At 47.9% G+C, this 17,923-nt stretch overlaps 1 protein-coding gene across 1 annotated transcript; it reads right to left on the bottom strand.

Moving 5' to 3' along the window:
* Positions 1–1,979: 1,979 nt before the first annotated feature.
* Positions 1,980–17,103, bottom strand: man1b1a (mannosidase, alpha, class 1B, member 1a). The gene is given in 16 exon segments (XM_084483383.1): positions 1,980–4,464; positions 4,951–4,982; positions 4,985–5,081; positions 5,631–5,791; positions 5,794–5,827; positions 6,465–6,585; positions 7,047–7,237; positions 7,677–7,865; positions 9,845–9,993; positions 10,807–11,010; positions 11,911–12,041; positions 13,061–13,230; positions 13,620–13,840; positions 14,028–14,136; positions 16,062–16,185; positions 16,920–17,103. Coding segments are annotated over 15 exon segments (2,400 nt in total). The 5' UTR covers positions 16,152–16,185; positions 16,920–17,103; the 3' UTR covers positions 1,980–3,963.
* Between the last annotated feature and the right edge of the window lie 820 nt (positions 17,104–17,923).

The following is a 17,923-nucleotide window of genomic DNA, read 5'->3' as shown; positions in this document are numbered from 1 at the left end:
AGTAAGGGTCATAAGGGTTCTGATAAAACACCACTTTCATAACATAACATGTCATATTCATAACATACCTACAGCACAATGTCATGACATAACAACATGATACATTCATAGCATAACATGAATCATTCGTAACATAACCACATGACCCATCCATACTGTTATATGACGTGACATCACCAAATCATTACATAAAAATATTGCACCAAATTCATAACATGGCATCACATTCCTATCATGACATACAACATTCATAGCATCACATCAGCAACATGACACGCATACAACAACTACATAACGTGGCATCACATTCCATAAAATAACGCATTCATAACATAACATAACATGACACATTCATAACACATCATCACATTCATAACACAAAACATGACATCCGCACATGACACATTACAACACATTCATAACAAAACAGCATCGTCACGTTCATAACAAACCACTTCATCGCCACACGACTGTGATTAATTCAGACAAAGGGACGGCTTTCTACAGATGACAATGATGTAATTATATGTTGCCAATGAATGGTAATATAATAACATATGTTCTTTGTCCTAATCAGGCTTGTTTGGTGTGTATTCTACACAGCCACAGGCACTGCGCGGAGCCTGACGTTTGTGTTGACTGTGGGATAGGAACCTTTCACGGATGCATTAGGAGGCTTTGATGAGCACTTATTCTGACACTGTGGGTTTCTTTGGATCAAACTATGACCAATTTTTTTTTTTTTTTGAATCTGACTGGCAGCTTATGTTTTTCCTTTTTTATATCAAGATGTGGGAGGTTGGAATTGATTCTCACACATTCTGACACACACACACACACACACACACACACACACACACACACACACACACACACACACACACACACACACACACACACACACACACACACACACACACACTTCTGATAAGTAAATATTTGGAGTGAGAAAGCAGATGACCTTCCCCTAATGACCTTTACGTTTTAAATACAGACTTCGTATCAGCTTTTGTCATCAACAATTACTTTTACTGCCCCCTGGTGTCGCCAAAGTAAATGTGTTTACATTTGACAAGACAAAATCTCCATATTCACCTGTCAATCAAACATCACGGTTCTATCAGTGGGGATTGGAGGGTTCCTTGGTGCCGTTTCAAAACGCATATGAGCAGTCAGCAAAAGGCAAAGGGTGGACTTCCTCATTTCCAAAGCCGCCTGGAGACCGCCACTTGTGACAGCACAAGTGAGATGTCACAATCGGCATGATGGATAGACTATATTAACTCCCCTTTGTGGAGGACAAGTGGATCGATTTAGAAATGGCTTGTAATGAACAATCGCCTTAACATCTGGGGGTAAAACGGGGGTCTTTTAAACAAGAAATTAAATATCTTCTCAGGATGGATTGTCCCGCCATGAGCCTCAGATAGGGGCTGGCACTATTCCCAGAGACGCCAGTCACGACCAGTGCCTTATTAATATAGTACCTTTATCATAATCACAATCTCCGGGGACCCTACAGGCCAACCACCAGTTAACCAAGCGGAGGGTCTGCGTCCAGGTGAGTCAACCGGGCTGCCGCTCCGCCGTACGGAGGAGGCCGCCTGGTGGGTAATTGGCTCTGGATGTCTGGGGGGGTTGAAGCCGACAGAATGACTCATTAGTAAACAGGCTGGAAAAGATTCGGCAATTAATTAACCCGCCGCCTCGTAGGCCTACACAAAGAAATGCTAACACGCACACACACGCAAGTAGGGTTGCTTTTTATCCGTCCTTGTGGACGGTCCTTGCGTGTCCTTGCGTCCGTGCGTGACAAGTCGCTATATATAATATAACTCTTCACACACCTGAAAGGGACCCACTCAAAGTACTTTCAACCCACACTTTACTCCTCGACAGTAAGGAGTACACTTCACTGTACACTTGCACAGAAATAATTCACATTTAGTCATTTAGCAGATGCTTTTATCCAAACAGCGGAACATGAGTGCGAAGTAAACTGACGTCGTCAGTTGAATAAACCAGAGGGAGCCAAACCAGGTTGAAGAAAGATGGTATTGATTTAAGTAAGTTATTAATAGAGTTGATTTAAACAGCATTTTTAACATCATGGCACATCTAGAAAGCACGTAAGAATGGACACACCGGTGAATATGAGTTTTTACATACAAATTGGCATTCAAAACAAATCAAAAGATACATACGTCCACCACCCTACTTATCATTACATACAATTTCACCAGATAATACAAATAATTTCTTTCCCATATCAGAACATATATTGCCTTCATGTAGGCCTATTAAGTAGTAGTGCACCATGGGAAACCATAACTCTTCAAAAAGGTACAGATGATGGAGGGAGAATTATAGTATGTTGGCCGTGCCACGATAACTAATCCATTTCAAAGTGCAAACTTCGTGTTTTTTTCATTTTTAAAATCACAGGGAGACTCTTGGTTATCCAACTGGTGGTAGAAACAGGAAACAAAGATAAGTTGGTTTTAAGTCTCAAAATTGCACATTCACTCAACGCACTGGAACAAAGAGCCGTCTCCGCCCATCCACACATCATCTGGTAATATATTATTATATTCATTTACTGTCATTTAATTACCAAGTCATTGCAATGTCTCACGAATTCCTCCTCGGAAATCAGTTAGGGTCCGTTTCTGTCACCTCGGACACATTTCGGTCACATCACTTAGCCCCGCGTTACGGAGATTACAACCGGACCTTTTTGATTATTGTGCTTCCTTAATCATTTCACTCGGTTTTTTTTTTTCATTGAATGACAGTTCAATAAATGAATGAACATAATCCAGAATGTCAGACAATTGAATACAGCCACATTGAATTGAAAAACACATAAAAAAAATAATGCAACAGAATATTAAAATGAGTAAAAAAAAAAAAAGGCTTTGTCACGTTTGGCTTGGTTCAAAGTGTCCGTGATGAGCTCCATGTTGGTAACACTTACTACACACACAAAGCCTCCATCCCTTGTGCGTTTACATTAATGGACGCTTCACCTTGTTCTGTTATCGAAATATATACGTATACTGAAATCAAATCAAAACGGGGCCTGGTTTGAACATCCATTGATTGAAATCAGTCACAAGAAAAAAAAACAACGAAATGCAATAAATATTAACGATTTAAGATGAAAATCTACGATAATCTACTCTTTGATTCAAATCAACCTCAAGTTATTTCTTTCATTAGGTTAGAGACTTGAGCCTTGAGCCCGGTTCCGTTTGGCTGGAGGTGGAACCCCTCACCTCTACCTTTTAATCTGTGTTCTCCTCTGCAGGGTGAGCGTTCTTTATCCGTTCAGGCACTTCGCTCTTTTTCGTCAGGAACCCATGGCTAAAAAAAAATGCCCAGACACTGCTCTTAATACATGTGCCACTGTTATCCGTGGCGCACACATTAAGTTTTCATTCAGTCTCACCCTAATCATCAAAGCTAATGAGGATGCTATGCTTATCGAGTCCTGAGGGTTCAGGAGAGAGAGAAGAGAGTTCGTACTGCACAGCGTTTCCAGTGAAAGACGATTACGTTACTTTTTCTCTCCACCAAAAACATTTCCCACCTAAAGTCTCTGTTGATTGCATCACAACAGGGTTTCCATGGCAACACTGCTCTCTGTCAGCAACTGCCCAACAAGTAAGTCAGCGTGGGCGATCTCACTAATGTCCGAAACAATAAGTTGATGAATCAGTACGTTGGTTGGTAAAAAAATAGACCAACATTTTGAACACCAATGGCATTTTGACTTAGAATACTAAACTAAACTAAACAAATTGTTAACCAACAATTTCGCCTTGTATCTTCATAAATGATAACATTTAGTCGCTTCAGTCGGTTTGAAATAATAATTTTCCCTTGCTGCTTGTCGGCAAAACCAAATTCAATGTTGACATAACTTTGGCTCTGGCCACTGGTGATAGGCACTTGCCATTATTATTTCTTTCTTGCAAAATGACTACTAAAACATTCAAATGCAAACAATAAATAAATAAATGCAGCCCTGCAAAAAAAAAAAAAAAAAAAAAGAACTGTCCCCAGAGACCAGCTCCATGTCGATTTCCCTTCCGTTGGGAGAAATACACCCTTCAAAATAAGAGCTGGCATTCTGAGACTAAGACAGTTTCCCTGCTTTAACGCTCCTCCACTCCTCCAGCCCCGACCCATTCTCCAAGTGAGGGGACTTTTACTGTGAAGAGTGTTTTGGTTCCTAGGTGGTGCTTCCAGGTTACTTGGGGGGCGAGGCCATATAGGGAGCGGGTGGGCTTCAGTGTTGAACACAAACTTGTCCAGGCTGAGGAGCTCCGTGTCGTTGCAGAACAGCAGGTAGAGGTACTTCAGGGTCTCCCCCAGGAAGAAGCTCTCCATCTTGTCCCGGGGACCCGGGTTCACGGGGTCACGGACGTTGTTGATGGAGGTGTAACCACCGCTCGCCACCTGGGGGGGGGGGGAGGGGGGAGGAGGAGGAGGAGGAGGAAGCGAGGAGGAGAAGAGAAGGAGGCAAGGGAGAGATGAAGAGGAGCAGAAGAGAGGAGAAGGAGGAAGCAAGAGAGAGGAGGAGTAGGAGGAGGAGGAGTAGAGGAGGAGGGGGGAAGGCAAAAAGGTTGGTAATGGACACAGCACAGCTGGGAACAACAATCGATTTTGTTGTTTTGTCCGGCGTTAAGCTTCTCCTCAATAGTGCTCTCATTATTGACTCCATGCAACGTTCCACATAATAGAGACTAATAAATACCTCTCTTTGGCGTTTGAAAATGAAAGAATTGGGTTTCATGGGGATAAGCTTGTCCGTAAATGGCCTTCATAATTAATAACAGGAACTCAACGTTTAGACTTATAATTGCCTTGCAGTCCTGTTCTTTGAAACAACACATGTCTGTTCCCCTCCGGTGGAGGAGAGAGCAGGCGAGGGCCGCTGGGTACCTTGGTGTGCTTGTTGAAGCTCTGCAGGATGTCCAGCCCCAGTCCTGGTACTTGGGGTCCTTGGTGAAGCGGTGGAGGTAGAAAAGGCTCTCCACCGTCTCTGGTCTCAGCAGATTGTGTCTGTCTGGAGTCTGGAGAAAGGAAGAGAAAGGGAGAAAGGAAGGGAGAGAGAGCATATAAATGTGAAAAGGTCTGTAAAGACAGACATTTCCTTTGTTTGGTTGACCTTTGCTTTGGTCTTCCAGACGTTCAATTAAAGTACCAAGCCGACCTCTTGGTATCGACTAAATATCCACTACGAAAAACGTTGAGTCTGTAAACACAGACGTATTAATTACTTAAATACACAAAGTATTATTTTTCAAATACACAAAGGGTTCATTTGGTGAAGGAAATAACACAAGAAACAGAACAGCCATCATCAAGGTGGATAAAAAACCTCCAGAAAGTTCCCAAAGCATTAAAAGAGACAAAGTAAACACTACACATACATTCACAGGAAAGATAACGGATGAGAACAATCAAAAATAGGAGGCGAATAGTTAGTTCAGAAGAGCTATTCAATATTTTTACATTTAATTTGCGTATAACATTTGCACTTCTAACTCATTTAACTACAAACAACCCTGCTGAAGAGAGACTAGAACCAAAAAAACCAAAGCTTTATTGCGGCCCCTCACCTTGACGTCGACGTCGCGGCCCTCGGTGGCCGGGGGGAGGTTGAACTGGGCGATCTCCGGGCTCAGGCCCGTCTCCATCTGGACGTACATCTGGTGGCACGTCTCCATCAGCTGCTGGGCTAGGTCCATGTGGTCCCCGGGGAGCCCGTGGTGGGCCCCAGGGCCAGGGTGCCCGGGAGGAAACACACCAGGTGGTCCTGGGAGGGGCGGGGTCGGGGCGGGGAGGAGAGAGGGCGGGGCGGAGAGAGAGGGCAAACGGAGAGAGAGGGCGGGGCGGAGAGAGAGAGAGAGGGCGGGGCAGAGAGAGAGAGAGAGGGCGGGGCGGAGAGAGAGAGGGAGGATAGGTTAGTTATTGGGGGTCAGAATTTATTCTTTGGTAATTCACGCCCCTAGTAATTAGTAATTGAATAAGTAATTTAGATTTACCTATTTCAAATTGTACTTTTTATCTTGAATTATCATTATTTTCTTATCATTCAATAATCTTTTTATCATCATTAAATTATCATTTTTGCTATGAATCATCGCTATAACCCTTGTTTGAAAAAAAAATCCAGAAGCACAGGGTTATCAAATCAAACCTTACACAAACTCGACCAGGCAGTCATGTCCGTGGTTCACTGGACTAGATAATGACGGTAGTGAGTTGCCCATGGGCCAGGTATAAGACATCTGGACACGCGTTCGCCAGCTCAGCATTTACAGGAGGATTGATTGCGGTTGCCGTAGCTCCGTGTCATAGCCTGGCCAGGCTCCGTGACAGCGAGGCGGTGTGGCAGTGTGGTGGTGTGGCAGTGTGGTGGTGTGGCGGTGAGGCGGTGGGGGGGGGTTTACCATCTTGGGGTTGAAGCGGTTGTGGGACAGCTCTCCTACGAAGGTGAGCTGGCTGGGTCCGGACTGCCTCAGCAGGTGCTTCCTCACGCCCTCCAGAGCGTGTAGGTAGTCCTCCAGAAGGCTGCGACACACACGACGACGTTGAGATGCGATACTTCATGTTGAGCTAGTACACTGAGTACACACATCCATGGACTAGCTTAACACATCCATGGATGTTTACATCACCAGCCTGTACATCTATAGAACTAGTGTCACAGAAGACAGACCGATAGAAAGACAGATTGACCGATAGATCATGTATACATTTTATATACATATATATATACAAATGTACATACAAATTGAACGTTGGTGCATTTCTTTATCTGAAACTGCATATGCTTAAACTGTGAAAGTAATTTTATAGGCTGCAGAGGCAAAAGAAAAGCATATATTATATCCTTATAGCAATTAGCTGTATTGGCAACATTCCCACTTGAACAATAACTCATGCATTGTTATCCACATTTTAACTGAGAAAGAGCTTGATAAGCCAATTCATTGGTTAATTGGGGGTTAGTTCCCCGTAATTGCAGTCACCTGTCCTCGGTCTTGCCGCCCTGGATCCACTGTTTGAGCAGGTACTCGTAGTAGCTGTCGGTGCGCGCGCCCAGTGTGAACACCCCCTTGTGGGAGAAGTGCCCCGTGTTGGTGTTGATGAACATGGGCACCAGCCCGTCCTTCTTGCCGGCCAGGTTGTGGACCAGCCTGGTGACCTCGTTCACCGCGTTCTGGGGCGAGAGGGCGAGGGTTAAAAGGACCCGTCTTGGACTGGACTGGCAGGCGTTCCCGTGTGGTACCAGAGAGTTCAACAGATGACTAGATAACAATAATGATAATAATCTGACTCTGACTCATTTTTGTCCATCCTTCCATTCACCGCCATAAAACCATCCCTTACACCCACCGATGCATCTCTCTACTGACCAATCCTAATCCATCTATACTCATTCATCATCCAGCTGTTGACCATCACCCACTAAAGCAGCGTCATCCGCCCAACAAACCGTCAGCCAGCCATCCTCCATGGGGGTCCTGGGCAGTTCTAAGAGGGTACCACCCTGGTACTGGGAGGTACTGGGGGTATAGGTGGGTGCTGACCTGGTACTGGGGGTACTGGGGGTTACTGACCTGGTCCTGGGGGTCTAGGGGGTACTGGGGGGTACTGACCTGGTACTGGGGGTCCTGCGTGAGGCGGCTGAGCTCTCTGAACTCCAGCTGGATGCTGGTCACCTCGGCCACCGTGCTGTCGGCGGTCCAGCGGGGCGGGTGGGCCGTGCCCTTCCCGATGTTGACGTCCGAGTACGGGATCTTGGAGGGGGTGTTGAAGGCCGGCATCAGCCTGGACCCTATGTCGATCTGGGGGGGGGGGGGGGGGAGGAGAGGGGGAGAGAGGAGCAGACCTGAGGTCACTACAGGGCTGTAGGGGGGAGGGCAGGACCGTCCCCCCGCAGTGCTCCCCAAACGTCCCCACGGCCCGGCTGTGGAGCTCCGTCGGCCCCAGAATGCAGCGATATTTTATTGACTAGAATAAAGTCTACAGTCTATTATGCACTCTCCTCAAAGTGTATTGTTCGTCCATAAAGCATTCGCCTTTTCAGGCTTCAAAAACACGTACCAGCGATCAAAGGAGAGAGGGGTCACAGCCCACTGTTTGAACACCACGGGTCTAGTGGTTAGAGTCTGGCGGCCAGCTGAAAGGTGCTGGGTTCCATACCTAATGTCAACAGGTGTGTGTGTGTCCCAGAGCCAGTGGCCCCCCCCCCCCCCCCCGGCCCCTACCTGCTCCCCACGGTCGCTCTCTGAATTCACTGTGATTCAACCGTGTGTGAATAGTAATGTATTATATATAGGAAAGTAAGAGTAGGCACAAATGTGCCCATTATTTCCCGTGGCTGAAAGTGTTCTCAACTGAGACTTGGTGACTCACAAAGAAGCTTTTGGAGTAAATTAACCATAAAAATAAATCTTAAAAGCTGTAAAAAATGCCATTACTCATGCTGTCGTCAAGCTACGGTAATTCTATCCCCCCCCCCCCCCCCCCACCCCCGATTATTCGGATCCATTCCATTGGCTGTTGTCATGGATACTGATCAGCAAAAAGGGTATTAGGTGCCCAGAGAGTGAGAATGAGAGAGAGAGGGGGCGGGCGAGAGAGAGAGAGAGGGAGAGAGAGCGACAGAGTGAGAAAGACTGAGACAAACAGAAATGGAGAGAGCAACAAGGAGAGAGAAAGATTGTGAGTGAGTGAGAGAGAGAGTGAGAGAGTGCGAGAGTGAGCAAACTGAGAGCGAGCGAAGCAGAGACAGAGAGTGTGACAGTGGCGATAGAGAGACATGAGCTCAGCCAGAAAGAGAGAGAGACACAGAGAGATACAGGGTAGACGTCGATACAGAAAGAGACAGACAGTGGCCGAGAGAGAGACAGACAGTGGCCGAGAGAGAGACAGACAGTGGCCGAGAGAGAGAGAGACAGTGGCAGAGAGAGAGCGAGACAGTGGCCGAGAGAGAGAAAGACCGAGCGAGTGGGCAGAACAAATGTCAGAGAGTCAACGAGTGACTTTGAAAGTGAGAAAGAGCCAGGAGAAAGCGAGGAGAGAGGACGAGGAGAGAGGGCGAGAGAGAGGGCGAGGAGAGAGGGCGAGAGAGAGGGCGAGAGAGAGAGGGAGGGAGAGAGAGGGCGAGAGAGAGGGCGAGGAGAGAGGGGGCGAGAGAGAGGGCGAGGAGAGAGGGGGCGAGAGAGAGGGGGCGAGAGAGAGGGGGCGAGAGAGAGCGAGAGAGAGGGTGAGGAGAGAGGGGGCGAGAGAGAGATAGCGAGAGAGAGATAGCGATAGAGAGGGCGAGGAGAGAGGGCGAGAGAGAGGGCGAGAGAGAGGCCGAGAGAGAGCGAGAGAGAGGGTGAGGAGAGAGGGCAAGGAGAGAGGGGGCGAGAGAGAGATAGCGAGAGAGAGATAGCGAGAGAGAGATAGCGAGAGAGAGGACGAGGAGAGAGAGGGCAAGAGAGAGAGGGCGAGAGAGAGGGAGAGAGAGAGCGAGAGAGAGGGCGAGGAGAGAGGGCGAGAGAGAGGGCGAGAGAGAGAGGGCAAGAGAGAGGGCAAGAGAGAGGGCAAGAGAGAGAGGGCGAGAGAGAGAGGGCGAGAGAGAGAGGGCGAGAGAGAGAGGGCGAGAGAGAGGGCGAGAGAGAGAGGGCGAGAGAGAGAGGGCGAGAGAGAGGGCGAGAGAGAGAGGGCGAGAGAGAGGGCGAGGGACACAGAGCGAGACACCAGAGGGACATGAGTTCGACAGACGTAGAGCCGCAGAGGGGGGGGGGGGGGGGGGGCGGCGGGGGGGCGGACTCACAGCCTTCTCCAGGAAGAGGCGGTCGGCGGTCAGGTGGTAGGTGCTCAGCAGACCGCCCAGGATGCGGATGGTGCTCTCAAACAGGTTCACGTCCACGTTCCTGGAGAAGGACAGACCCTTCTCCACCCAGCCCCGGGCCTCCGAGAACTCTGCATGGGGAGGAGGGGGAGGAGGGGCGGGGGGAGACAGAGAGTGTCATGGAGAGGGAAGGTGGAGGGAGAGGGGAGTTGGGGGGAGGGAGGGAGGGAGGGAGGGAGAGTGTCAGGGAGAGGGAGGGAGGGGGAGAGAGAGAGTGTCAGGGAGAGGGAGGGAGGGGGAGAGAGAGAGTGTCAGGGAGAGGGAGGGAGGGAGGGGGAGAGAGAGAGTGTCAGGGAGAGGGAGGGAGGGACAGATAGCCAGGGAGAGGGAAGGTGGGGAGGGGAGAGGGGAGTGGGGGGGGGGGGGGAGACAGAGAGAAAACAAAACAAACCAATAATTTAAATAAACAGAAATAAGCAGAGGAAGAAATCCGACCGACCTTTATTCTGACAGCTCCTATTAAGATGAATACACAATCTGCTCTGAAGAAGAGGCAGTATGCAAGAGAGAGAGAGAGAGAGAGAGAGAGAGAGAGAGAGAGAGAGATAAAGCGAGAGTGAAAGGCACAGGAGAGAGAGGAGCAGGAGAGAGAGGAGCAGGAGAGAGAGGAGCAGGAGAGTGTGAAAGCGACATTTGCAGAACAGAACCCAATTTATTTAACGTCTGCAATATTGTGCAATCTTAAGCAGAGTACTGTGCACGTTTATTTTTTTAATATTTTGTTCATATATATTGCTGCTGCTTATGTGTTTGGTTTAATTTCTTCACTTTTGTCTCAAGCATTGCTCGAGATAACCAACGCTCTGATGATTAAAAAAACACTTTTACTTTGAAACGCACACAATACTTTTACTTTTACAAGTTAGGAGGCCCGGCGACCGTACCTTCCTTCAGGCCCAGGATCCACATGGTGTCCAGGGCGTCCACCAGGGTGAGGCCCAGCCCGAACCACTCGCCGAAGCTCTTGGAGACGGGCTTCAGCTCGTCGTGGCCCCAGGCGTAGCTCTTATAGCCCCGCCAGGCGTGGCGGAAGGCCTGCCGCACCGCCTCGGGCCGGTCCACCGCCGCCTGTACGGCCGCGGTGGACACTGGGAGAGGACGCACGGGAGAGGGGGGGAGGGGAGGAGGAGAGGGGAGGAGGGAGGAGGAGAGGGGAGGAGGAGAGGGGAGGGGAGGAGGAGAGGGGAGGAAGGGGAGGAGGAGAGGGGAGGAGGAGGAGAGGGGGGGGGAGGAGGAGGAGAGGGGAGGAGGGAGGAGGAGAGGGAGGAAGGGGAGGGGGAGAGGGGAGGAGGAGAGAGAGGAATGGATGAGTGACAGACCACGAATGTTCACAGCCAAAGGGGGATCAGCGTCGGGTTGTTTTGGATCAGCTTCACTAATTGTTGGTGGTTTCCCCCGGTGGTCTAGACCGATGCAGTCTGCTGTGAGCTAAAGAAGGTTTGCGAGATGTCAGGTAGAGTGACTCAATGTGAGAGGGTGAGGCAAAGAAAGACAGCGAGAGTCAAGAGTGAGTCAAGGTGAGATAAAGTGTGCTAAGAAAGTTTGCAAGAGTCAGAGTCAGGTAGATTGTGTCAAAGTGAGTTAAAGTGAGTTAGTGATAGTCAGAGTGAGTCAAGGTGAGTTAAAGTGAGTTAGTGATAGTCAGAGTGAGTCAAGGTGAGTTAAAGTGAGTTAGTGATAGTCAGAGTGACTCAAGGTGAGTTAAAGTATGTTAGTGATAGTCAGAGTGAGTCAAGGTGAGTTAAAGTGGTGATAGACAGAGTGAGTCAAGGTGAGTTAAAGTGAGTTAGTGATAGTCAGAGTGAGTCAAGGTGAGTTAAAGTGAGTCAGTGATAGACAGAGTGAGACAAAGTGAGTTAAAGTATGTTAGTGATAGAGTGAGTTAAAGTAAGTTAGTGATAGTCAGAGGGAGTCAAAGGGAGTGAGAGTGAGCCGAGGTGAGTCGTAGTGATTCAGAGTGAGCCAAGAGAAGACGGGGCGCTACAGACCTGCGGTGCCGGGGGCGGGAACAGCAGCGGCGACATCACTTCCTGCCAGGGCAGCCCCTCCTTCCTGTCTGTCTCCAGCCGAGGGGAGGGGCTCCGTCCCCTGGTCCGCCTCGATCATGGCCCCCCGCCAGCTACACACACACACACACACACACACACACACACACACACACACACACACACACACACACACACACACACACACACACACACACACACACACACACACACACACACACACACACACACACGCGCAATCTGTTTTAGTTTGACTTTCACTCCATCGTTGTGCTGAGGTGTGTGGTTTCCTGTGGTGTGAAGGTCATGTCTGGCGCTGCAGGAGCCGGTGAATTAACTGTGATATAAACAGGGAATGTACTGGACTTTGTAATTTGCCTTTTTTCGATTTTGCATTTGTTTAAAGTTGGACCTCGCAGCTTTTTTCAGCACAACTCAAGGTTATAGTCAAGTGTGTGTGCAAATAACATTTAAAGTCACAGATGCTAGGTCTACATTTCTGGCTTCTTGGTAGGTTTGTTCTCCGTGTTTTCGTGTGCACAGATTGATAGATGGAAAACAACTTTATTAAAAGGTGACATATTACACCACCAGGTGTGTGGTGCTTTAGAAGAGGCAGATTTTCCAAACGGTTGGTAACGCCTAATCACCCTCACACCTGGTGGTGTAATATGTCCCCTTTAGTCCTTTGTTACTACAGCCCAGCAGCGGTGGATAAAATACAACACAATGAAAACACAATGGAGTGCTAATGAAATCAAAAATAGATGCTAAAGTGAACGTTAAAGTAAAGACAAACGGAACAAACAAAACAAACTGTATAAACAAAATGAATTATAAAAGTGGCCCAGTACCAGTCAAAGTATATTAAAATTTATGAATGCAAACGTAAAAAAAAACAAAGAGACATGTGCATATGTGTATTCAAGTGAGTGTGTGTGTGTGTGTGTGTGTGTGTGTGTGTGTGTGTGTGTGTGTGTGTGTGTGTGTGTGTGTGTGTGTGTGTGTGTGTGTGTGTGTGTGTGTGTGTGTGTGTGTGTGTGTGTGTGTGTGTGTGTGCGTTCGTGCGCGTGCGTGCGCGCGCGTGCGTGCGCGCGCGTGCGTGCGTGCGCGTGCGTGCGTGCGTGCGTACCTGACGATCTTCTTCTTCTTCTCCTGCTCCTCCTCTTCATCGGCCCGGTCAGCCAGCTGCCCCGGCGGATCCCTCCTCAGCGGCCAATCAGAAGCGTTGTTCCAGCGCTGGAAGCCCGGCGGTCCGCGCTTGCTCAACGGCGGCGGACGCTTCTGCCGACCGATCGATAGCTGAATGAATGAATGAATGAATGAGTGCGGGACGGCGGAGCGGCCCGGAGGTCGCACCGCCGGCCAAAAGATCGTTATTTCCCGCCCAATGCGTTTGGTGTTTCAACAGCTCCTCTTGTTAATGAATCTCTTTTTGTACCGCGTGTCACACACGCTCGCATTATTCGGACTACAACCGTTGTTAAATGTGAAATACGAGATATAATATAAAGGCTGAACAACGTACAACCCATTTATCGTACGATCATAACTATGGTCATAGTTGAAGTGGAAATCATTTCCACTTGGACTATTCAGTTCTTCAGATTGCACCCATAATCCAGACGCCCCCTCTGCTCCCCAGTACCACCCCCCCACCCCCCCCAGTAGACCCTGCTGCTCCTCCCCACCTTAACAGGAGCTTTCTTGGGGACAGGGCCTTGGGGCCCCTGCGGTCTTTCCATGACCTGCGGTAGAAGTCCTGGGAGGACTGCAGGAGGCCCCACCTCCGGACCCTCGTTGAAGCCAGGGACTTTCCTGATGGCTGGGTCCGCGACGGGCCTCACCCCCGGGGGCTCGGCGTCCGGCTCCCGGTCCCCGGCCTCAAACCATTCCTCCCTGTCTGACGGGACTTCACACGCAGACAGACAGACAGACAGACAGACAGACTAATTAACTAGTTAATTATTTGACACTTAAATAACAAACCCTATGGTTGTGTGTGTGTGTGTGTCTGGATCTCTATATGTATGTTTGTATGTATGTCTGCGAGTGTGTGTGTCTGTGTGTGCGGTGCGTGTGCGTGTGTGTGTACTGACCGGGCCATTGCTGGTTGAGGCTGGGGTAGGACAGCAGACCCAGGATCAGCATCAGAGCCAGCAGGAAGAAGATCACACTGCGCTGGAGGCGAGACAACTGTTTCCACTTCTACACACACACACACACACACACACACACACACACACACACACACACACACACACACACACACACACACACACACACACACACACACACACACACACACACACACACACACACACACACACACAATTATCCTTATATAAAAATGTCATGATTAAAATAAACTGACTTCTTTCATCATGCCCACATGTGATATATGAAGCAGACATTTAATCCACAATGAAAAGTGAAGTGACTTCAGAGACATGCCATTAAGGAGCAGTTAGAGGTTAGGGCATCTTCCTCTAGGATGCCTACAGGTTAGACTGCGGAAATAGAGGTTTTCAACCCATTTTTGGCTTGGGGTCGAGCACCATAGCCACTGCGGTTCTTATCGACTAAAAACAAACAGTACCATCCACTTGCTTTATTCATATTTCAACTGTGTTCGGTGTAATTGTGTGTGAGCGAGGTGGAATTCCTGAGTGAACCGGTCGGACGTGTCTGGGTCCAGATCACATGACCTCCGCCCGGGAGGGAAGAACCCAATCACAGCTCAGCTCAGTGACGCGCTTCCAGGAGTCCTCAGAAGTAGGTGAGGTCAGTAGTACAACTGACCTCTAGCGCCGGGTACACTTCACACCACGGTCCCCATGACGATAGCACGTCTGATCACTGGTGTAACGGATGCCAACTAGCCTGGGCTAGCTGGCGGTAGTACGTTTGTAAGTCCTCACAACGACCCCTGGCCTTAAGAACGCTTCTAGCCGCTGAGTTAGAAGCTTGGGCTTTTAGCTCAGTGGTCAGAGCGTTCCACTCCCATGCCGGTAGTGTTGTAGGTAGTTCGAGAGGTGGCAGGTTCGAGATCCGCGAGCGGTCAAACTGGCCTCTGCTACATCTGGCACAGGCCAAGACCGCAAAAGTAGTACTATTATTTGTCTGGCCGGTATGTGTGAGCAGATAGAGGACACGACGGCCATTATGACATAACCGATAACCGTGTGCAGGGAAATTGGATTCTAATTGGATAAGCCAACATGCCCCAGGCCAAGAGACACACACACACACACACACACACACACACACACACACACACACACACACACACACACACACACACACACACACACACACACACACACACACACACACACACACACACACACACACACACACACACTCCTGGATTAGTCATACAAGCAGCATGCAATGTGACCCCACTGTGCGACAGCGACAAATTTGTTAATTACGGATGTGTGTCTCCGTGTTAGACTAAGGGGCTGGGGGGGGGGGGGGGGGATGCGTGTATGCCCGGGGAAATGAGGAGATTAAAAAAGGGTTTTAATTTGGTTTTGTGATGCTTTAACACTGCTCCGAAACGTCTGCCACTGCACACCTCCATCTTGCGTGGATGTGTGCATGACCACAGTCACCTTTCATGTTTTCCTGACTGCAATACAACAATGAAGATGACGTGTAAAAAAAGTGTAAAAGCAGAACATTCTATAACATTCTATAAGATTCTATAAGATACCGATTTGTAAATAAACAGGAGGACCTGCAAACTTATTTCCATGTCGTCCGATCATCGCTACAGCTTGGTCACTATACCCTCAAGGAGACGAGTAGCGGTTACTCGTCGTGTGTGGCGTTGAGACCGTTGATATCATGATATAAGGGTTTGTCGTGACTGCGTTGATAAAAACGTAACCATGGATATCCGAGCCGAGCACAACCTTCACACGTGTTTTACAAGCGCGTGTCCATCAGTCAGAAAATGTAACCTCGTTTCGTTGGCTGCCTGAAGCCCATTTTCCTGCCGAATAAATAATGGCACGGTGGGTAAAACGGTGATCCAGGTGAACGTCTGAAAATATCTCGGCAGCCGCCCACCAAACTGTAATAGCAGTTCCATTAGAAATTCAGCCGTTCACTTGGACATAGCTTACCCTCCAACAAGACTGTCTGCGGTGCTTTCCATTGTTGTAGGAGTCAGACAGGGTCAGAGAGATGAAGTCCTTCCTGGAGGGGGGGTACATCTCTGAGGTGGGGGGCGCTCAGACGTCATACAAGCTGAAAAAAACAACAACAAATCAACAAACATATACAATGTCTATGTATATGATCGACCCGCGTATAGGTACGAGTTGCCTCTAGTTGTTTACAACTTGAGTCAATGTGTTCAAACTGCATGTTTACATTGGATCACTATTCGGTCAGCTTTCGATTCTTGCCAGGGGAGGATGTCTAGTGAACTAAACCAGAGTATATCGGCATATAGACCAATAGATATGATTTATACCACCAAGTATGGAGAGTTCTGCCCCAAAGCATTCAACACAACCCCGGGTTATCGGGGTGATTTTACGTTCTACCTTGACATGTAGAGAACAATGAGTAGCTATAAGGTAATCATTGTTGCAAGATTTAACAATACAGCATTATTAAGAGGAACCACTGACATTAATGCAGGGTAAAGCAATTAAAGACAACAGTTTTCGTGTCAACAGTTTATAGGTTACTATACTTTACTACTAACCCTTGCTGTAAAATGACATCTTTATTTTTTAAAGGCTGATAATAAATACGACTTAATAAAAACGCAGTATGGAAATAGGACTCGCTGACAGTAACGTTAAGTGTTGTGGAAATGTCTTCAGGGCACTAACTTTACACTCATCAAATCAAGCACCACAGCAACAAGGAGGTCCGCTTTAAGACCAGAAGAAGAGTTAAAGAGAAAATGCATATCCAGCACGTAACATCTGTCAGTGATTAAGCGGTCGTGTCTCTGTGTGATCCCTCACCTTTCAGCCCCTGTCGTTTCCTTCATGATATCAACAACCAGCAGCTCGTCATCTGTTAGCTGGAGCCACTTAGCATCCCCTCTTGTGTCCAACACAAACCCGCTCTGCGGTCACGGGAGGAACCGACATGGAAACTGAGCGCCGGTCTGTCCTGATGTCGCTCTGTCACCTCAGATGTAATGCCTCTTAATCAAGGCTTTGAATGGTAAATAAAGACTTCCACGAATGAAAGATGATGAGGAACAGGAAGTGACAGCTCGCTGGTAAAGGCTCGACGCGTCACGTGATATGACCACGTGTTCAATGTTTTCTATGGATGATAACATAGGCTTATATGATAATTATAATAGTATAAATACAATTCCATCCAGAAATACGTATATTTAAATCAATATTAAATCACAGAAGCATGATAGAGAAATCGAAATGTTTTTATTCAACCGTATAGTTATTTTTTTGTTTTTAATGACAAGACAAATGTCCAGCATGAATTCACTTCACTATGATTTATACAAACAGGAGCGGGGTCAGTATTAAGTACCAATGATCAGTCTCAGCCAGCTAAGGCAATCATATGCTGATATATAAAAAAAGACAAATACAAAGAAAAAGAATAAATGAAGAACCAACTACTTAAAACTGTAAAGGTTTTTTTTTAGCACCATGGCAGCAGAGGCGTAGTATAACGAACAGAGTGTTGAAACAGCAATTTGCAACAATTGATACAAAACATGGTTCAGTATTCAGAGAGGAGATGTAGGAACAAGACTCATGTGTTCAACTATTTTTGTCATTCGTTCATCCAAAAAGGATTTTAGTATGGAAGGATAAAAACTGTAATCCTGGTAAATTAAACTCTTCTGCTTCCATCCGCTGCCTTGTCCTAACGTCAGCCTGGCTTTAACTAACCTGAGCAAGGCGCGGCTGAACTGCGTTGATGGAACGGCTTTAGCCTCAAGTGGAAGTTGGCGCTAGTTCTAATTGGGCTTAATCAACTAAGCGCC

The sequence above is a fragment of the Micromesistius poutassou genome (genome assembly GCF_964030765.1).
Source record: "Micromesistius poutassou genome assembly, chromosome: 18".
Classification (NCBI taxonomy): Eukaryota; Metazoa; Chordata; class Actinopteri; order Gadiformes; family Gadidae; genus Micromesistius; species Micromesistius poutassou.
The sequence above is the reverse complement of the archived record's forward strand: the minus strand, read 5'-3'. Positions and strand labels throughout refer to the sequence as shown.